This window comes from Diadema antillarum, unplaced genomic scaffold, assembly GCF_040938485.1.
Source record: "Diadema antillarum isolate AM-2024a unplaced genomic scaffold, OU_Dant_1.0 scf00000083, whole genome shotgun sequence".
NCBI lineage: Eukaryota > Metazoa > Echinodermata > Echinoidea > Diadematoida > Diadematidae > Diadema > Diadema antillarum.
The window spans coordinates 1,285,134-1,308,241 of NW_027270972.1; the positions used below are offsets into that span (position 1 = coordinate 1,285,134).

A 23,108-nucleotide genomic window follows, 5' to 3' on the forward strand; every position below is an offset into this window, starting at 1 on the left:
TGCCACACCCACATTTCTCTTGCACCCTCTATGTTGGCCTGATGCCCTTAGAGAGGGAAAGTCCATCCTGGGATTATGTTGCTGTGAATGACAACCAAAAAATCAGGGGAGTAAATCAGTGAAATCTTGGGAAAAACTTGGACTTGCAAAATAAAAAAAGTTATGAATTATAAAAAAAAAAAAAAATACGAATTATAAGATTTTGGAGATTAAGACAAATTTTTGCAACTGTGTGATCTAGGTGGTGAACAGCTCTCTGTTTTTTTCCCCCCTCAGATTTCACTAATTCTCATATTTCTAAAAATTTGAGCACTGACAGAACTTATCCATTGAGGAGGACATGTTAAAACATATTATTGTTATTTCATACCTAGAACAGGTCAAGAGAAAGTTTATCATGGGAGAAAAATGGGAAAATATTGTGTACTTTAAATTAAATTCAAAGCTATTCCATACAGAGTTGCAAATTTGTTCTACTCTCTGAACTTTTACACTTTGTAACTTTTACTTATGGCTGTGTATGGCTTTCTCCCCCAAATTTTCACTGATCTTGTTTACTAATTGTTCTGTTTTCATACAAAGCAAAATAATATCAGGATGGAAATTCCCCTTTTTAAGGTTTCTTATATCATTTTCAGCACAAAGTTTCTGTCCTAGATACCCACTGGCCATCTTTGCCTTCTATGTGTGAATTTGGTATTCAAGGCCCTGACATTTATGTCTATCAGTGGGCGACCTTTACAAGTTTTCTTTGTGCACATAATCTTTGTGTTTGAAGTGCTGCTACATGTTTCACTGTTTCCCCTCTGCTTGAAATCACACTGCACTGTACGTATGTGTTGGTAGCATGTTTGTTTTCAAAAGAGGGAATTTAGGTGCAAATGTATGAAAGAAATATTAATGCAAAAATGGAAAGTACCAATTTTCAGTGCCTAGTTTTCATCCATTTTGAATCCATAAAATACCATCAATGAATTAATACCATCTACATCTCTTTGCAGCATGTAGCACAAGCTCTACATAAACACAGCAGAAAAAAGATACAACCAAATTTGATCGATATGCGTACATGGCACATCAAATCATTAGCAAACACTTCTCATATCATTGATTTTGTCTTTGTGCACGTAGTGATTATACTTGCGAAAGTAAAATCATTTAGACTGCATATACAGCTATGGTCACTCCTCAAGAGTTCAAACTGAGACCAAAACCTTTGGATACAAAGTGCATATAGTCATTTCATCAAAACATGCTTTGACAGTGTGCCTTGACAATGCATTATCATTTTACTTGTCGTGGAGGAATATCGCATTCTATTTCATGTAGAAATTGAATCCAAAGTGCTGTCATTCACTCTTTAGTGCTGTACTTGGACTTGCACTTATTGTTTAATTCATCAGTTTTGGTTTTTGTCTTTGTGCAGGAGAAATATGTTCTCTTTCTGTGTAGAAAGTAAATTTTAAGTGTTAGCATGCACATTTCAATGCAGTACTTGAAATTGCACTTATTGCGTAAAGTTCATGTGTCCCTTTTTTGCAACCTGGAAGGTCGGTAATTCAGGCCTTTCTTCAAAATAATAAAGTTGGAAGCTTCTTTATGATGGAGGGCAAACAATACTATCATTCTTCGGTGAATGTATTTGGACCTAAAAAAAAATATTCCAACTGTTATTCTTGGTACAAAAGGGAGCAAATTCTGAAATAACATGGAGTAAGTTTTTCATTTCTTTTTAGAAAACTGTAAGGTGTATTACTATAAGATTTCATATGCAATGTTTGGAGCCAGTATTCTTCAACCATGCAAAATTTTGTTGCGAATGGGATATACCACCTTTAAGTTATTAGTCATAGTTGTTATCCTAGTTCTTCTGTTACTATTTACACAGACTTTCTTTTCTCCCCCCCCCCCCCCCCCCCCCGGGGGGGGGGGGGGGGGGGGGGTAAGAGAAGTGTTTGAAATATTTTTGTTTGAGATTATTTGAGGTTGGACTATTTTACCAGATTTCAGAAGATCTTGATATCATCATAATTTGTTTAAGTTAGTGGAAGCCCCCAAATGATTAGAAATGTTGGTATGGTATGTATCACTAGAAAATCACAGCAACCTCAAAAAAGAATGATACAATTACTACTAGTCCTGATGCAACTATCAGATGACTAACAGGCAGTGTTTTGTACACTTCTTGTACCACATGTCCCCACAAATTACCCTGAACTGCAAGTCTGACAAAAACCAGCCAGATAAAGTAGTACAGTAATTTTCTCACTGCTAACATTGCACCACTCAGAAAAGCTCACCATTTCTGGCTTGGAAGCCTGCACTGAAACTAACACCCAAATACTGCCACTATGTCTATCGTGTACCTCCTAATATTTCACTAAATGGCTTCGCTCAGCTCTATACTGAATGGCCATGTCATGAAAACAAATACATTGATGTGTACCTCACCTCAAAAAGCAAATGTGCTTTCGCTCTCTACCGGCAGCATGATCAAAAATACAATTGTCAAAAGCAATTATAAGTAACTAATGTGTCTTTGTTTTCTGCCACAGGACCATATGTCATGTGATCTTAGCATTAGTGTTGTTTTCATCATTAATTGTATTGGATGTCAGTTATCTTTAGTCCTATTGACTGTTGTAAGTGTTTGTTCCTCATGCAATTATCTTGATGTCAAGATCTCGCAGTTATCCAGTTTAAGTTTGTAATCCTTTTATGATGTACATGTAATAGAGGAAGAGTAGTTTTGAAAGATAGTCTTAAGCCTTCTCTAGACTCTTTCATAACTTCAATACTGATAGAGGTATAGATACTCTGCTGTTGTTCTGGTATCATGTTTTTCAAGCAGAAATTCCCCTAATGGTTATGCTTTGAAATAACAATACAGTGTTACTTATAGTTGCCAAAGTTTTGATGTCATTAAAAAATGAGGCCATTCACATGTCTATTCAGATACGGACATGGAACCTACTTGAGTTGCAATCACTTCTGAAAGAATAGTCCTTTCCTTTAATTATCAGTTTTCATCTTGGTGCTTGTACATAACCTTCAACAACAGCAAAGCTGACAATAGATTCCTCGAAGTTAAAGTGCTTTGATTTGCTACAGATGGCAGACATAATTAACATCAAAGTGATATGAATGTGTAAAGTTGCTGGAAAGAGTAAAAAGTGCAAGACGTAATGAATAGAAACAAAACCTGCTGGGAAAGCTGTCTTTGTTATGATTTTATTTTATATTTATTGTCCCTTTGCATGACTTTGTCTTTAAATGAAATACAGTACCACATAAGAAACAAATGACATATCATACATGTACATACAAATGATGATATACATGTACAATAGTCAACCATGCCTTAGTCGACCTTGCACAAGTCGAAAAATTGGCTTAGTCTAAAAACAAAATTATACCTAAATTGCTCGTTACATGTGTTAATTCTATTGTGTTATTTAGAAGAATAGTATCATAAAGTTTTCTCTAACATTCCCAAGTACACTACCATTCTATCGTTTGAAAACTGTGCTTGCACATGTGTTTGTACTTGTATCAGTACTTAATGCCTGCAGTGGAGCGCTTGTAGTTGATATCCTATTTCTGCTTCGACTGAGCTTAAATGTACCAATACCCTAAGTTATTATGTTTGCTATATTTGTAGAATATATGCTTGAGACATGCCTTCTGCAAAATATTGGAATTTTTTGTCACTCCCAGTTTTATTTATTGGGGGTTAAATGTAAGTTTTAAAGGGTATACAAGAACGAAAACAACTTGAAATAGACTCGGTGATTACCTGATTTTTTCAATTCAGTAATTGCGCAATCGATATTTTTTTTTCCAAATACATCTCAAACGATAGTTATATTGTTGGGTGAGAATTATAAGGGCATTTCAGGTGCCTTGAATACAGTGGCTTTAGTGGCAACTTAGCGCCTTTATCATTCTCAACCAACGATATGCAATGCATGTGCATGACCAGCTGCCTCTGGCCCATGCAGTTATCTTGAGTGAATTTGTAAAAATGTACGCGTAAAGCTAGAATGCGCACCCATCAGTACCGGCCCTCATGGAGCAGAACTTAAACGCGTGGAGCACAAGTGCCAAATTGTTATAGAGATATGATCTGATTTATCGAAATGTGTATACTTTGGGGGCTATCACAGGTGAATTATGACTTGTTAGGTGTATTCTAGCTGTTTACAAGTTTGATTTCCAGGGTATTGGTACACTTTAAAGGGATAGTACAGTATTGGTGGAGATGAGAATTGGGCTTTCAACTTTTTGCGAGATACCAAGAAAACACGTATGATATAGTACAGAGCATACCATTTTAAGAGGAATTCAAAGTTTATTAGATGAAAATCGGGTTTGGAATGACTGAAACATCCAAAAACAAAGTAAAACGAAGCGATCGTAATAAAGTGTGGGTCCCACACTTTATTAGAATCGCTCTTTTTTGGATATCTCGGCCATTTCAAAACCAATTTTCATCAAATAAACGTAGAATTCCTCATAGAATTACATGCTCTTTCATATTTCATAAGAGGTTTCTCATTATCTCACCAAAAAAATGTTAGAAACCTGAAATTAGGTCTCAACCAAAACTATACGATCCCTTTAAAACAAACACCGCAGTCCTCACACTTAAGCACCGGGTTTGCCATGTGCATGTGCATTGATGTAATTATGTGTACCATCTCCCTAAAATTACAAATCATCACGGATGATTATGCATTGCTATACAAGGTTATCCCATTATGATTTGCCTACCAATTAATAATTGAATGAAATATGCCATTAACAAAAAAAAAGAAGAAAAAGGAAAGAGAACTCCCACTTGTTCCTTTGCATTTATCGTACAGATCATAGTTGTGCTATACAGACTGCAAATTTGCACTTTCTGTACCCGAAGTCACTCCACTCCACAAATTAGGAATAGGAGCAGCCAAATGGCTCTCGTTAATAAAGAAAGTAGAATTACCAATAACATAATATATGAACTACTGCTTTGACTATTAACTTGAGCAAACTGTAGAATTTGCATCTGTGTGTGTGTTTGTGTGTGTGTGTGTGTGTGTGTGTGGCAAGGTGCTAATGACAGTTGTCATAATAGCATTTGATTTTTTTGTTGACTTTCTCAAATATTTTGCAACTTCTCAAGTAGGAGAGGGAGAGGACAATGAAACTGATGAGTTTGAAGGTGAGACAGAGCTTTTCTAAAGATCTCACTTGCTACGCTTCCGCTTGCAGAGAGCAGCACATTGTAATCTTTTTCTCTTTTTTAAAAAGAATTTCAGTTGGATGATATTTTTGGAGTGCTTGCAAACTTGACGTGTTCTCGCAAAGATTATTTGGTAGATGCGACTTCATCGAAAAAGGATTCAGAACTTACTCACACAGTTATTCTGTACTAATTTTGACTGTTCCTGATGACAGCAGCACCACACATAAGAATCTAGGTCATTTTTATTTTTTATTTCTTCTTTACACTGTAACAAGGTGCCAGCTGCTGGTATAGCAAGAGGCAAGTTGCCTTTGTCCAGACTTTTGTTAAGTAAGATTTTCTGCAGGTCTTGGGACAATAGCCTTCTTCCAGGGCTCTGTTCCATGACACTTTCTGCAGTTGCTTCAAGCTTCCACAGACAGAAGAACTCTACTATCTTTAACAAACTGTGAAAAGGAAAACACTAAATTTTGTTAATGATACCCACATGCTAACATTAAGAAGGTTAAAAAGGAAGACTAATTCCTGCTGTACCAAACTGCATGAGCATGAGCTGATGACATTGCCTTTAAGTTAGCACCCTCCCTTCTGCTCTTTAATCTTCATAATCCTAATTATAGTCCTTTTTGCACATTCTCTTAACAATTGCTAAGTTTCTGACTTAACTCTGCTATGAAATTCAAAGAAGTTGCCCCATTTTACTTAAAGCACTGGCTTTGTTACTTATGCAGAAGATGCTGTGCTTCTCTCGAGAGCTTACTGTAGAATGCCAGCTTAAGTGTTTTTCACTCTTGCGGGTGCATGCCTGCTTTACAGTATTGAAGTGATTGCTATGGTGGATATTATTGTTTACTTGATAACATTTTGGAAAGAAAAAAATGTCCAGAGGCTTTTAGTCACCGAATATGATCACATTATTGTACCAGGTCAGCATGGCCCACTTTTAAAGGGCTGTAATTTGTGTCCTGCCTGTAGCAAAATGCTTTGACCTATACTCAAATTTTGCAGTGAATGTTCTATATGTATATATGAATGACTGATTATACCAAGTCAGTGATCAAGTATCAGTATGACAATAACACTGTCCCTAAAGTGACTGAATCAGGAGAAATCACACCATACTGAGATGTTTTAGGACATTGAGGCCATGCACACGCTGATTAATCTGGCCCAGATGTGAAAACATTATTATTGTCACTGTCCCTGGCAGCAATTAGTGACATCATACCAAACTTGATGAAGTTGAAACTTTGTTTCATGCCTGCCCCTCAGAGGATCTGGGGTGCAGTGAAAGGCAAAGTTTTTATTTGACATTGTACATATTTCTGCTAATCCCTAAACTCCTGGGGGAATTTCAACTGCAGAATTAATCTTCTTCCCATTATTAAATTGGCAACCCCGAATTTTACAGCACATCTTATATTTGAGAGAGAAAAAAAAATGGTGTAACTGGTTGCATTAATTCAATCTGCACCAAATCAGAACAATCCTGAAAATCTAAATTTGAGAGGGAAACACTTTAACTTTAATTATCGTAAATGTACTGCCAATTTAAGGATTAGTAATTTAGCAATTTTATCGGAGGTGTTTGATATATCTGCAACTGAAATAATTATATAATGGTATATGATCATAATAGAGCTCAGATGAAAGACATATTTTTATTCAAACATATCAAACAGTAACAATGAAGAGTAAAATTTGTGATAAAAAGATAACAGTACCTAACTACAGAAATGCTCTAGTTGTATTTTGCATAGATAAGACATTTCACAGATTTTCCAATTCCACATTATAGTGGTAATTTTTTTTTTATGGACCAGCCTTCGTGAAGAGTGGTCCAAAAAGGCACTTTTGTTCATTTCAAGAATTGTTGACATTATCAAAATATCACTTCAAAACTAATTATGCTTAATTAATTTAAGTTGAAAAACAAAATATCTTAAGTTATCTAATATCTTTGAATGTGCATAAAATGACACCTGGGGGGCATTTCATCAACGAGTTCGTCGGAGTTTTCACCGACGAATTTGCTATCAGCCAATCAGACGCAAGGATTTATACTGACAACTGTCAAAAGCTAATGAAATCCTTGGTCTGATTGGCTGATAGCAAATTTGTCGGTGAAAACTCCGACGAACTCGTTGATGAAACGCCCCCCAGGTCCTCTTCATTTTGTATTATCATGAAATAGTGCTGTACATGTAAGTCGACCATTTACTTGTTCCCAAGTATTTTCACCATCAAATTCAAATATCACTCAATAATTTTGTTCTATTGACTTTGTGTCATAGTCATGTATGGAAAAGGAATGCAGAAATAAAGTCAAATAAAATAGAATCAATTCATATCAAAATAAAATGTGGCATAAACCTAATTTACTAAAGAGTTCCTCTCTGAATGTAGTTTGTCATAATCCAATCTTTAACAAAGTTGGAAAAAGATAAGAAAAGGAACTACAATGTATTTTCCACTTGACTGATCCCTACAAGACCACCTCATAGGAAAAAAAAACATGTCTTCCTTGTTAGCAGGAATTTTGTTGTAGTGATAACAGAACAGTCACCATTTGAATTAGTTTTGTCAAACCTCCATGACTTCTGTTGAAACCATTATTTTTGGTAGTACCTTGACCCATAAGTGTGGAGGGGGGGGGGAGGATTTTACTGCAGAAATTTTATCTTGTCATTGAGTTAGCAACTCTAAATTTTACTGCATATCTTTTACTAAGAATGATAATGTTCAGTCCTTTGAAGTGCATATTACCATAAGTACAACAAATCAGATTTCCATGTTGGGAATGTCTTGTAGAAAAAAAAAAAACTCCTCACTTCAGTAGCTTGTAACTCTCCCTCCTTTTTCATTGGTCCAACTTTCTCCCTCCCTGTGACCTTGGAAGAGCATCCAGTCCCATCCGCTAGGCTTCTTCCACCCTACTTGATTAACCCACCTTGATCTCATGCAATCAAACCTAGCTCTAAGTTCCTCTCACTAGAACTTAGTGATGAAAATGTATAATTCACTGAGAAGACTTTTATAAGCTTAGTGAGATTTGATCTTTTAGATAATTTAGGAGTGTTTCCTCAGTACACCAGTGGTCAGGTCCGAGACTTCAAAATATATTTTTGATTCTGCATGATACACAAGTATATAAAGTAGTTTTCTCTTTGTTGTTTATTTCTCTGCACTAGTGGTAGAAGTGTAAATGCCTTTCTGTAAAGTAAGTTTACAATAATTTCAAGATATTACCAGAATTATATCAACAGATAAATTAAAGGATTGTTTAACATAGAATGTACAATATCCTGCTGTAAGTTCATACTGAGAAGTTGAAGATCATATAACCAAATTCTTATTTCCACTAAGATTTTGGAATAAACATACCAGCATCATTGAAATCTTTTTTTTTTCATTAAGTTGTAGTATGTTGATGTCTTTCTATCACATTTGTTTGTAGTTGTATGTGCTTGTCTTTCAGAAACTATTTTTAGTTTAGTAACAGTTCTAATAACAACATTAAGTATGTTATGTGCATAATATTAGAAAATGGAATATGACAAGTGTTATATAATGATGAAGATAGTAGGTATATTAGTGATCATACATGTATAATATTCATGTTATGAAATGATTAATTTTCATCTATGTCAAAGTTATGATAACTCTCATTAACTACAAAGACTTATAAAATAACATTTTTTATCAATATTTCTTCAATGATACAAATTTCAAACACTTAACCCCTGCTTATCATTCTTTCTACAACATTGCCATAAATATGGTCATCATTAATGTTGTTATGACCACTGTCACTGATAAAAATTCACTTATAAGTTGTTTTTTGGAAGTAGAAGACTGGTTATCAATGCATTTATCAAGGTATCTGGTTACCCTGGTTTATATATCATCACCTTGTGATCAGGACTAAACTGGTGTGAGACTATTGATGCTGAGTTATATTTGACAATTTCATCTCTCTACTTCATATCAGGGAGGTCCCACCTCCCTGTTCATATTGTCTTGAGGAGAATAATGTCTTGATTTTGGAGCACTGTGTTACTGTTACAAGGCTGATACAGAGAGTTAAGTGTCAAATGCTGTTCAGGTATTCATGATTGTATATTTTGTATCAAGCGCATAGAGACTTTATGATAATTACATATATCATGAGCTATATGAATATGAATTATTATGATTACATTATTATTATTATTATTATCATTATCATTATTATTATTATTATTATTATTATTATTATTATTATTATTATTATTATTATTGTTATGATAATTATTATCTTATTATTATTATGATTATTATGGTCATGATTATGATTATGATTATTATTATTATTATTATCATCATCATCATCATCATCATCATCATTACGCTTGAACACACACACAAACAGACACACAGGGAACCACCAATTAAATTGTGCCCCTGGTAGGTCACAAGTTGGCCGACATTTTCTTTACATGTCATGTTACAGAAACTTGTTTTTTTTTTTTTTGCTGCACTTGAAGAGGTGGGACTTATCACAAGCAGAAGTTTTTTGTGGAAATACAGTTTTTGCGAGGAATTATCAATGGCAGACATTCCAGCATGTTAATCCTGCACATTTCTGTGTCATTTTCTCACAGCTTCATTCCACAGCTTATCTCCATGTGCATGCTTCATTCAACACTGTTTTAACCACTCCCATCTATAGCATATGTGCACTCCAATAAGAAGTCTGTGCAGCAGCGGATGTCTGTGCACTGGTCTGTCTTTTTCACCCCTGGCACTCACTGACTTTAAAAGCCGGGACAAATGGTTGCATGTACTCCTGTCATAGCATAAAGTCATATCTGAAATTTGGACCTTGAGCAGCCTGAGGTCATATGAGAGAGCAATAACACATGCTGATCTTGTGTTTTCTCACTTAACTTCCTTGTATTTTGAAGGTGTGCAGTTCCCTTTACACTGACATGGTGTTATTTCAGTTTTTAAAGATTTGGTATATGTGCAATATTCTTCATTTTTTTCTCAGATGTCGTGAATGCAACATGTCATAAAAAGAATAATACGAGTCTGTAGATGTCAACTGTTATGAAATGCACTATTTTCATGACTCAGGAGGAGTCGTGAATGGTTGCTACAGTGAAGTAATTGCTTTCAATATTCAAGTGCACACTACCGCAAATATACTCATGTGAGTGCATTTATGTGTTATCATATGTCTATCTTCAGGTATCATTCCTGTTTGTGTATATCGCATCTTTATGTTTGGTAACTGGTTCGTCTACCCCTTCCTTGTTAAATGTCTTCTCTCTAGAGCTATTCTAATGTTTTTGTCTTGTCACAGTGTCTTTTGCATATATATAAGGTGTCAATAATACTCATTTAACTTTATTTTTTGAATTTCAGGAAATGAAGTGAAAATGCTGTAAGAGTTTTTTTTTGTCATTGCTGTTCAAAAAGCGTAGACAGTAAACCACACAGCAAAAAGAAAGTCATTGTCATTGCTATTTTTTGATACTGTATTCCTTCTACACATAAGCTTTCATTTTTCTTTTCTTCAAGCTCCTAGTTTGCTGTACATATACATGTAGCTTGATGGGTCATTGTGTTCATACTATATATGTGTGATACATATTTATATTCTTGCTTTACATATGGACCAGCAGTTTGTTTAGTAATTCCATTAAAAAAGATTGAGCTGAACATATCATCAAAAACATTCTTATTATTTGTTGACAAAACACAACACTTCAGAGTTTATAGCTCCTGTATGCCTCTTAGTTGTGAGAACTTACATCTATGAGATTTTTTGAAAGCCATTTGTGTGCTAGATCAGAATAAGAATATTGCTAACTCATTCTGGGATTGAGGTAATTCTAAAACAATATAACGTAATGAGATATATCATTGGAAAATGGATGTCAATCATCACATTTAAGAGTACTATTTAACCAGGTCTTGGCATCACACATTAGCATCATAACTACCAGTATAATATTCAAAATAATGTGGTGCAGTCCTGTAGGGTTGAAAGCTTCATCAATTTCAAAGTGATTAGTTGTGTTATTTCATGTCATGTAGAAATGAACATGGAAGCAACTATTTTCATGTTATTGGATACAGACCTGTAGATGACAAGATGAATTGATGGCAAATGCCCTTTTACAGAATGTCTTTGATGTTTTGGTGAATATCAATGGGATGGATGCAAAGGTTAGAAATCATAGCCCACTGGTTTCCAAAATAGATCACTTTTGGCAGTCATGCACCTGATTCTGATGAGATACCAAATATCTGCGTTCATGCCAAAAAGATGATATTTTGCAAATGTCACCCAAGTGTGAGTGACAACTTAGAAGGAGCAAAATATTTAGTACTGTATCAACATATTACAATGGGGTAGTAGCACATATGGATAGAAATAGGTTTTGAATAACCCAAAGATTTTGTAGTGCATTACACATATTCATTTACATATGAAGAGTTTGTTCGCAAAAACCGATAAGTTCATATTTGCCAAATGGAGATATTTGTGATTAAAGGTCAAGAAAAATAAAGAGAATAATAAGAAAATTTTTGCTTCTTTTGGCCATAACTTCAAAAAATGTACCTTTGTATATAGTGACCAATATATCATTTAAAAGGTATTATTTTGCACTTTATGACAGATACCGTACTTCAAAAACTTCAAAAGTGGACTTATCGGTTTTTGCGAACAAACTCTTCATATACACATGTATGCATATGTACGTGTAGTCATACATAAAAGAACCAATGTGTCTTTCCTAAGAGTTGAACAATCTGCCCTCTTTCTTTCTCCATAGAGTACAACTCATATGAGAGGGGAAAAGACCTGCTAATGTCCAGTTCTCTTTTTAATTGACAAACAGAATATGTTCAGGATTAAGTGAGCATGGCTGGTTTTGGTTTTCTCTGGAGAAAAGCACTTCACAGCTTTGGGTCTTGAATCAAATGGACATGTCTCTTTCACATTATGTTTGTTTGTGGTTTCTTTCAGACGATGACATTGACTGTTTCACGGATGATGAAGATGATGTACAAGTAAGTTCTTTTTAATCACTTGAGTTTCTTTTTTTTTTTCTTTTCTTTTTTGTATGTATCATAATGCCAATGGGGACATTAGACGGAAGCATTGTTTACCTGCTAGTAATTAAAACATCTTCCTGCCTTTGAATTTTTGATGTTAGCATCATTAAACTTTTCTCCGGAAGAACTTTAACATTTGGTTTATTTTCAATGTGCAAATATAACACAAGCATTGCAAGATGACATAAATTTCTTCACAAACTTTTCATGAAGGATGAAACACAGATTGACGCTTTGCTGAAAATTTATGGTTTGGCATATCCGTCATAAATGCATATTTTTGGAGTCGATAAGAAACAGTCTCCTTCTCAATTGTTTACTTCTCCTAACAGGCCCAGGGATTAGATATCCTTATGTGAACATTATCCCTGCAGTATTAACCCATTGAGGAAGAGTGGACTGTGCTTTACCGCAAATATCTTTTAGACACCAGACCGAGTGTTCTAGGGACAAGTTTTCATTGGGTTAAAGGTGCATAGTCCCGATAGTGTAGAGGGCGCTGTTGATGATACTGCCGATCACCGTTAGCATTGATACAAAGATTACCGAAGTTGAGCTGTCATCAAGAATAAAGTGTGTAGGTGTTGCTAAGTAACGTTGCCTTTGTTATCTTCTATGCACATCGCGCAGTCTGTAGTAATGCCAGGGTGTGTGCATTAATGCCAGGGTGCGTGCATATGTGCTTCTTATTATGACATCACAAAAGAAGTTTGCTAAAGCTGTCATCCCCCTCAGCCGAATCGTGAGCCGAACTGTGATCGGACCACTGACTACAGTGAATCGGACTTCTTCAGACTCGGGGAAGTGGGCCACAGCGTAACCGCTAAAGAGGAGTCGATAGCATAGGTCTCTATAGGAAAATTGCGCCGTGCACCCGCGTACGCATTTGACTAAACCACCGGGACCATGTGCCTTTAAGTTATCAACATGTGCCTGACATCACAGAAATTTCAATTCAAAGTACTGTAAAACTAGAAACATTCATGGCATGAAACTTTTGCTAATTGCCGGCATGAAAACAATTATGAGTATCTTTCATGTACTAGTAATACAGGGATTTTTGTTAAACTTTCATGGGCATTTTGCTTTCGTGAATCTTGGCTCCCCTCAAAATTCACGAAAGTTTCAAACTCATGAAAATGTGTGGTTTGAACACAGTATTAAAGTCAGTACTAATACCTAGATATGTGCATTTTCGAAGTGAATACTTGAAAGTGACTAATATCTACATTCATCAGTTCAAATTGAAACATTCCAACATCAAACAGACATGAAACTTGTATCATTAATTTGGTCCTCCTCACCTCATCTTGGAAAGATGTGACTATTGGAAATAAAATTTCATTTGAATTGAAATGAATTGAATCTGTCATTACATCATCAGGTGTCCTGGTATTACGCATAATTCCTTGAGTAACGACAAAATGATCCAGCATTTCTAGCTGTGACAGTGGTTGATGTCAAGTCAGATTTTCTCTCACAAAAATAATGTTTCCTTTTTTATTTATATTTTTCCCCAAAAAGAAGACTGTTTTATTGCTCTGGAAATTAAGATATACAAAAAAAAAACTGAATGTTTGATTGAATGAAATGAAATAAGTCACATTTGTTTTATTATTGCATCAGTCCCCTTTAAATTGGAGATCTAATATTCCAGTTATACTGCATCAGTGTCATGGTAACATTAAAATGTTTCAGGTGTATTACTTGATATTGGTTACCAACTGTTACATCAAATCTTCATAATAATTGTGGCTGATTTGTAACAGCCAGCAGCCATTGCCAACTTTGTGATACTCTGTACTGAATTGTTGAGAAAAATGTGGAGTTTGTGACACTTTGCTATGTTACTGTCCATGGACTTTGTCTGGGAAGAGTAAACAAATCAGCAGATAGTAACATGGTGATGAATTTGTCTCCGAGCTGATAACATCAATCCTGACAGTAAAACGTATGTGCACTGTCAAAAAAGGACAGCCCCTAAAAACTTTAGCTACAACTTCCACATTGCTCAAAGTGAGTTGATTACTAGTATGCAGTAGCCATTGCGCTTCTGTATTCGGACTGTCACTGTGGTAAGTATTTGTTATCAAGCATTTGGACTATAATGATGAACATCGCTATTGTTTTTCAATAGCAAGAGTTTCTCTTGAACCTTCCATCAGAGATATTACAAAATATATAATATGGAGAATGTACATTTACCTTTAAGAAATGAAAGAGTGCTATTTTTGGATTAGAGTTGACCACATTTGGGGGCAGAGTTGGGGCTGCTAAGTCTGTGGATTTATTTTCAGTGTAGATTTTGGAACTTGGAGAATTGTTCTGGTTAGTGTCATCACAAGGTACATGTAGAACTGCTCTCTCCCCTTGTTTTGAATTGTTTAAGATTTGTTTGTTTTTGTTTTTTGTCTGCTCATGTGGGTATACTCACACCTCATCCATTCATCTTTTCTCGTCCATCTTTCTCTGCAGAGTGACGACTCAAACTACATGGAGCCGAGTGAAGAGCCGGCAAGAGGTCCCCCAATCCCGAGTCGGCCGGGACAAAACTTGAACGGTAATGGGCCCATATGGGCCTATGTAGATGTATGTGTGTATTTTAATACATATCTATATATTTGGGATCAAAATTTATCCTCTAGTGATTGGTTGAAAGAGCTTCACATGAATAATACTCTTTTGGAGTCACCTCTGCCTATAGTTTTAACCAGAAGTTATTCTCAAGGCAAAGCATTGCAGATGTATCTGTATATCCCTATAATCGTAAAGATTTATAGACACAGCAAAGCAGCATAGGATAGGGAAGTATATTGCTTCTTTACTTGCCATTGAAAGGAAAGAAAACTTTTGGAACATTGTTGAAGTGGAGTCTGTTCTCTCCCTTAATAGTGGAAATTTCAAGAGTTCCAAAGTCAATTCTGGGATCAGAGCCAAAGTTACAAGGAAAGAATCTTGGAATTTTAAGCAGAGTGTTGTGTGTGAATAAGATTTGTAGACATTACTTGTGAGAAGTGACATGATTCTAAGAGCATACAGCCTTTGCAGATATTAGCTGTCATATTCTGTGTGAAAATGTGGTTCACCAAGACTATGAGAAACTGTGATTAAACTGTATCACACAGCTCACCACGTGTGGGCATTGAAAACACTGTATCAACAAATAACAAAACAAAACTGTGATAAAGATAGGATGCTGACTGAAATATGATGTGGATCCCTGTATGCTTTGGAAATTTACTGAGAACATAGAGCCTCAAGAAAGCATAATGTTGACTAGGGAAGATGTCCAATGTTTACACAGTTTCAAGACCTCTGGCTCTCAGCCACATGCAAACACCTTGAGATTCATAATTTTGCAATATTCTCATGTGGCAAGCTCCATCATTTCCTTTCTTTTCTTCCTTATTTTTTTTTTTACTCTCTCTCTCTCCCCTCTCATTCATCCTTTATAATTTCCTTCTTTGCAGTCAACTCATTCCTTCCATCCTCCTTTTTCTTTGTTTGTCCGTACCTCCTTTGCGTACCATTCTTCGTCCTTTGAAGCCACAGCCTCCCCAACACTGTCTTCTTCTTCTTCTTGTCCTCCTCCTCCACTCCACTTCCACCTTCTCTCTCTCCTAACCCACCCCTTATCTTCTTCTGTCGATCCATTTCCAACATTTCGTCCTTTCTAACAACTTCCTCCTTTGTCTCCATCTCCTGCTCTTGTTTCTTCATCCGTCCCTTCATCAACCTTTCATCATCATCATCATCATCCATCTTATGCTCTTTTTTCTTCTTTTTCTCTTCATCCTCTCTTATCTTCTCCACCTCATCTCTGTCCTCACTCATACCTCCACTTCTGTCAATCCATTGCCTATTTTTTATCCTGTCTGATGCCTTCTTCCTCTGCTTCCATCTCCTACTCATCTCTTTATCCTTCCCTTCTTCCTCTCTCTCCATGTTCCATTCTCCTACCTTTTTATCCCTTTTCCTTCTCCTCCTCCATCTCCATCTCATGCTCTTTCTTCTTCATGCCCCCTTCTCCTTCCTCTCTTATCCCCCTCTCCTCCTCTTTGTTCTCCTCTTCCTCATATTTCAAATATACCCCTTTTCTCTGTAATGTTTTCTGTCTGTGTACCATCTCATGATGTCACTTTTGTCCTCTTTTTTCTTTCCTTTTCACCAATGGTTGTCTTTACATTCCTTCTGCTACGATTTCTTGCACATTACTTGGTACTTTATGTATCTTTTGTTCATACTTCTGTTGAAAGTAAAGCATCAATAGTACTGTCATCATTACAATCATATTGCCTTCCTGTGCGATCATAATTATGATTACCATAATCATCATTGTCATTATGACAGTAATCATCATCACCCATAGTCATTCAAATACTCACTACAGGTGATTTGAAATGTTGTGGCCTATCATAGTGAGAGTTTTGTTATCATGGGATATTGTGCTAAGGGAGCTACTACGAGAGGGGCAAGTGAAATAAATGTACAAAATAAAGTATTCAATTCCTTATCATATTCAGGTTTCTGCATGAACAGATTTTGCATTTGTTTAAAGTGATGCCATAACAAGATCAAGTGCCTGTTGTATGAAATGTGATGTGCATGAGCTTGGACAAGTTATGATTTCTATTAGCCACCAACTACACTCCTGAATCCTTGATTTTTGAGAAAGAAGCGGCATCAATGTTTTAGCCAGTGTCATCATAGCAATCACTCAAGGCAGGTAGCGTCATGACGTCAAATGCATTGAAGCGACCCTCAGCACACAGATAATATTTCCTGTCTCTGGATGTACTCAGATGAACTCCTGGACAAGAATTCCTCCGGAAGTCATTGGAATTCTTGTGCAGTTGTCTGAGAATGCCCAACAGAGGGCGGCATATTGCAATGATTCTTCTCTGATGTTAATTTTGTTTCCCCTCTCTCTACTCTGTGTTTTTTCTTTCTTTTACCTTGTTCAGCCTCCTGGGGCGGATCACAGACATCTTCACAGTTGACGGAACTGGTGAGTTGAATACTCCCCCAAGGCCTCATTTCCTCCTAAAATCTCTGTCATCCCCAATCCTTCCATGAGAAGTATATAAAAAAACCATTCTCCTTTCGTGATGTAAACTATTTGCAAAAATGGCACACTTTATGAATTCAGCTGAAATTGGTGTTAAACTTTTGATCACAATACAATATGATGAGCACATCTTGTATTGAGATCAAAAGTTTGACACCAATTTCAGTTGAATTTCCAGTACAGATAAGCTTCTACTCTATTAATGAACTCCATTTTGCAAGGTAGTTAATATCCTTTTAAATCTTCCAGTGTCACAGTGGTAACCCCCTGTGTACCACATTATTCTGAGACTGCATTGCACAAGCACTTTTGGAAAATGCTCTGTTTTCCAAAGCCATGTAACTTTCTTATAGAAAAGTTCATTCTACATATGCATTGAGCAAAGTCAAGGAGAACCAAGAAAGTTCCAAGCTTTGCAGCAAGGTGGATTTTGTGACAAAGCTATGAATATTTTTTTTTTTTTTTGTAAATGATGAGCACAGCAGTAGCTGCTACTATGCTATGCTCTTTTCAAGGTCTGGAAGGCATGGCTTTTGCAGACAAAACAGCAAGAAAAAAATTAGAATTCACTAAAAAGAAGAAGAAAAAACAAACTTATGGAACACTGCTACATATTCAAACAACAGGCAATGCAAGCTACCTGTTTGAAGAATGGAATTGTGTGTGAAAGTGTAGGTATAGGCATTTGGCAATTTATTGATTGGTTTGGGTGGGATTAGGCGTTTGAGCAAAATATGCAAACTTGGCACCCCATCGACTGAGTTGGGCGTGCGAACGTGGCACATAAAAAGTTAACCTCCCTTGTGAAATCTTGTGCACAATTTAGCAATCCCATCGTGACCTTTTGCTACCTTTTGACCTCCGTTCACTGGTCTTATGGCTTAAACTATCTTTTGTATTCCTTGACTAAAGGAGAGTGTTATTACATGCTGTTACATTTTAGTTACCGGTGGAATTTCATTTTTGGTTTACTGTAAAGGTGGAAATTTTTGTGGTGTTGAAATTTTTCGTGCATTTGGCACAACCAGAAACTAGTGCGAAAATAAAAACACACAAATATTTTTGCTTGCCACATCTTCCAGTGGTTGATGTCTTGATTTAAATGTGTGCAAAACTCTTCTTACCTGGCAGAGTGCAAAGAATTAGTCGCCCAAAAATGTCCACTTTTACAGTATCCAGCTAGTATGCAGAGTTAAAAAAAAATGGGAAAAAAAAGATTGGAAGCAAGGAAATGGATGAGTAGATGATAGTAAATGCAAATAGTAATCAAGAATTATGCTTATCTATTTATCAACACAAAGACAAATATTATTGCTGCAAAAGTCATTATACAGAGCAATTGTGTTATTGTGTTAAAGGACAAGTCCACCTTCATAGACATGTGGATTGAGTGAATGCAGCAATATTACTAGACCACATCCGTGAGAGTTTGAGGAAAATCAGACAATCCATTCAAAAAAATAAGAATTTTTAAAGTTTCTGCTCCATCACTGCTGGATGAGAAGACTACTGCAGCTTGTGATGTCACATGTCTACAACGATAGAAAGAAAATAAAAGGAAATTCAACATATTTTCACTTTTCTTGCATAATAAAATAACACTTGACTTCCCTCTTTCAGAAGGCAGGAGGAATAATATGACAAGTCAAGGAAATGTGCACTTTTTTCAAAAAGTAAACTTTTGTGGAATTCTTTTTATTTTCTCCTTATATCGTTCTAAGCATGTGACATCATACACTGTAGTAGTCTTCTCATCCAGCAGTGACTGCACAAATAATGTAAAAATTTATAACTTTTGAACGGATTGTCCGATTTCCCCCAAATCTTCACTGATGTTTTCTACTGATATTGCTGCATTCACTAAATCCACATGTAGGTGTATGAAGGTGGACTTGTCCTTTAATGAAGTTTTTGTTGTTATGTTAGTTTGACATATCCTTTTTTTTTCTAATCAAAGTCAATGTAAACATCGTCCGGATTTCCCCTTCAGTTGGGTATTAAGTATGAAGTGTCGAATATGAGAGCAAGCTTTAGAGGGTTTCTCTGCTCTGATATGAGTCTACCTTTCAGACTTTCCAGATTGTAGAGAGAAATGAGAAAGCCAGTGGTTTGTAGGATTCTGTACATAATCATCAGTGATCTCAACATGGATCAGCCTTGTAGATCTGAATTTTGATGTTGAAAACATGTAAAGATATCTCACTCCGAGGGAAAAAAGTAGACCCTAGAGTTTGGGTGCGTTTACCGTAAAGTTCCGTGTATAAGACGCACTATTTTTTCGTCGGAAAACGTTGAAAATCGGGGGTGCGTCATATACACGGGTACAGTCGAATCACGGAAAAAAAATCCGTCATGTACACCCAATTTTATAAGGCCAACTTGGGGCCATGTATGCCCATCGACGTTTGGAAGGTAAGCAATCACTAGAACTTACGGATAAAAGAGCGATCTTTCAATCTGGACACACACAAAAGCTGCAAATACGAGATAAACTTACATCGGCCTTGTGCAGTAACGATGTATCAATCTGGCCATAGACAACAGCTGTAACACTATACAGCACTGCTGTATGCTACCGATGTCAGTCTACCAAGCTACCAACAGCCAACCTAGTAGCTGGAATACGCGATGTACAGGTATCATTACTAAATTACCGATACCGTAAAACTTATCAATGTACTAGTATCAATATGGCCATAGACAAAAGCTGTAAAATACGGAGTAGGATCGACACTATGTCACCGTAAATATGAACGATGTGTGAAGCATGCATGCATATCCATGTCGTTCGTTTGCTCTTCATTTCACGAGTGCAAGACCAGCTAGGATAGCATAGCTACACTGTGCTGTAGCTAGCTAGCTAGCTAGCTAGCAAGCCTTTGGCAAAGGCAGCAGCTGCATGTTATGCAGAGAGGCTTTTGCAATGGACTCGCGTGCACACAGCGATCGGATCGAAGCGCGCTTGCCCGTTGCGCGCTGTGTGTGCAAGTCCATTGCTCTCTGTGTGCTTGTGCTGAAATCATAGCGAGCTGCCTTTTGCAAAAGGCTAGCACTGTGCATACAAGCATGGTACAAGAGACACACATGTTACTGGTAACAGTGCATGAGTGTAATTACCGTACGCACCGTACGTCTTGCCGTATGATCCCTCTGCTACACTTGTTGATGTTTTTCTTATTTTTCGTAATGAACCTTCCACTCTGACATGCGTCAATATGCGAGACACCCTCTGCTATGTATGACAGCAAAGATCGTACTGTTACTCATGAGTATGATATGCATGACACATATACCACGATTGAAAGGCGAAACAAATAGCTAGTGAGTACCGAGACAAGTCTCGCATTTTGCGTCTTCCATATTTTGTTGATATCCGATGAATACCGTTAAAAGAAAATATAAAAGGAAACGAAAAATAGAGCAAATACATGCTGCATTCTAGGGAAATATTGAGCTGAAATAATATGTAGGACACACGCAATATTTGCGTGGACATTTTCGTGTTTTGTTTTTTTTATAATTTTAGGTCCGAAATTAGGGGTGCGTCTTATACACGGGTGCGTCTTATACACGGAACTTTACGGTATCTAAAAACAAAATAATGTCTGAGGCAGAATCACCATGCTAAATGCATTTGCGGCATTTTTGGTGATAGGTTAATGCAGTTTAGAAACACCAATTTGAAACGTCATTCAAAGGGCGATTTGAAACGCGTTTGAGACCATGATCATCTTTCTGGGAGTAGATAAATGCATTGCTATTTTGAAATGCATATACTGTATATCTCTGAGCTGTCAAGGTCTACTTATGATATACATGCCATCGGTAATTAATACAAAAAAGTGTGTGCCTCAGTTGACCTCTCCTTCCTGGGTCAAACGACGCTAAGCAGCTCCACAGTGACAATACTCAAATCGCAATTATAAGATAGTTAGATAAACGCGGCACCCCAAGAATTGGGTTTTAAAACCATGTTTATAAACGCCATCTGAAACATCTGAAATGTGATTCTCTCTCTCTCGAGTTAGATAAATGCAGCCTAAGTCTTATATATATAGCTGAGATACAAGCTGTTTATCTGACTGTGTATTTTACTGAACAGCAAGAATACACAAGGTTTCTGTGATACTTGTAGAGTTTCACTGTTGAAGTGTAATGTTTGCATAGTAATTCATGATTGATAAAATGGGCTGATAGTTCATAATTGATAAAATGGGTTGGTAGTTCATGATTAATAAAATGGGTTGATAGTTCATAATTGATAAAATGGGTTGGTAGTTCATGATTGATAAAATGGGTTGATAGTTCATGGTTGATAAAATGAGTTGATAGATCATGATTGATAAAATGGGTTGGTAGTTCATGATTGATAAAATGAGTTGATAGATCATGATTGATAAAATGGGTTGGTAGTTCATGATTGATAAAATGAGTTGATAGATCATGATTGATAAAATGAGTTGATAGTTCATGATTGATAAAATGGGTTGGTAGTTCATGATTGATGAAATAGGTTTCAGAGAAGGATACAGCTGAGCTGTCTGGTGATGACAGCGTAGAATTTTAACTTACACTCATGATGATATATTTCACAATGCACATGGATTTCTGTACATATCAATGTGTTGGGTTTTTTTTAGTAGCTGATACTAATGAAGAATCAAAATGATGAATGTCATTTACGTGAAATTGATTGACAGAATTTGACAGTCCCCAATGTTCAAAGAATGACAGAAAAAGTGTAAATGAAGTATCAAGTAAGATAGATGGATGTTACTAAATTCATCCATGCAAGATGCAAGGAATATACACGTAATTTATGATATCAATATTTTTTTTTTGAGGATGAGATTTTAAATTCTGTCCATGCGATGCTTAAGTACAAGTGGGGACACCCCCACGGCTCGTTGATACAGTGCTAACCCTGAGATATCTTGCGGATAGCTATCTTTGAGTTAACCTTAAAGTTAGCTATCAAAGAGTGCGTCTACACTGTGCTTAATATACGAGCCTATCCTCGAAGATAGCTATCCTCGAGGTTAAGGATCACTGTCTGAATGTGACTAAAGAATCAAATTGTATGAAAGGCATGGTTTTCTGTTGTGTCATAGAGTTATGCATTCATGTCATGCTCAATGCACTGATTCATAAAGCAGTCAGCAATCATGCATATGTCTGGCATGTATGCAATAGAACATGAGATGGCATGAATCATAAGAATCATTCTCTTTTGTTGTACATAGATCTACAGATATTTTCTCTCTTCTTTGTTTTATAATGCTTTGTAGACCCTGTAATATAATATATTTTTATTATAATATATGTAGTGGATTTGATTTCATAGTCGGCAGTAGGTTGTATTTTCATCAAGGTTTTATTTTCATCAAATAATACCAAGTCTTGTGATAGTGTAGTGGTGCACGGCTTTTGTGCATGTACGTGCATTTTTTGAAGTACATAACCTTCACTTGTAGATTGCAGGTCAGTACACTCATAAGTTAAATCTGTGCACACATAACTGTGGGGAAAAATATGCGGACCAACCATGCCTGCTTCTTGTGCTTAGTAATGGACATTTTCTCGTCACTTTTATGCTGTCACCGAGATTTGTGAGACGTTTATATCAAACTAGGCAGTGGGTCTTTGAAAAGTATTCCGCTTGTATAGTCAAACAAAAATGAGGTGGGCACCACCTGAGCCTGT

At 36.3% G+C, this 23,108-nt stretch overlaps 1 protein-coding gene across 1 annotated transcript in view; it reads left to right on the forward strand.

The window, feature by feature from the left end:
- Positions 1-23,108, forward strand: part of LOC139717816 (uncharacterized) — a 161,181-nt gene that overhangs the window by 96,766 nt on the left and 41,307 nt on the right. The window contains exons 7-9 of the mRNA XM_071629314.1: positions 12,249-12,292; positions 14,813-14,897; positions 17,302-17,345. Coding sequence (XP_071485415.1) covers positions 12,249-12,292; positions 14,813-14,897; positions 17,302-17,345 — 173 coding nt within the window. The remainder of the gene's footprint in view (positions 1-12,248; positions 12,293-14,812; positions 14,898-17,301; positions 17,346-23,108) is intronic.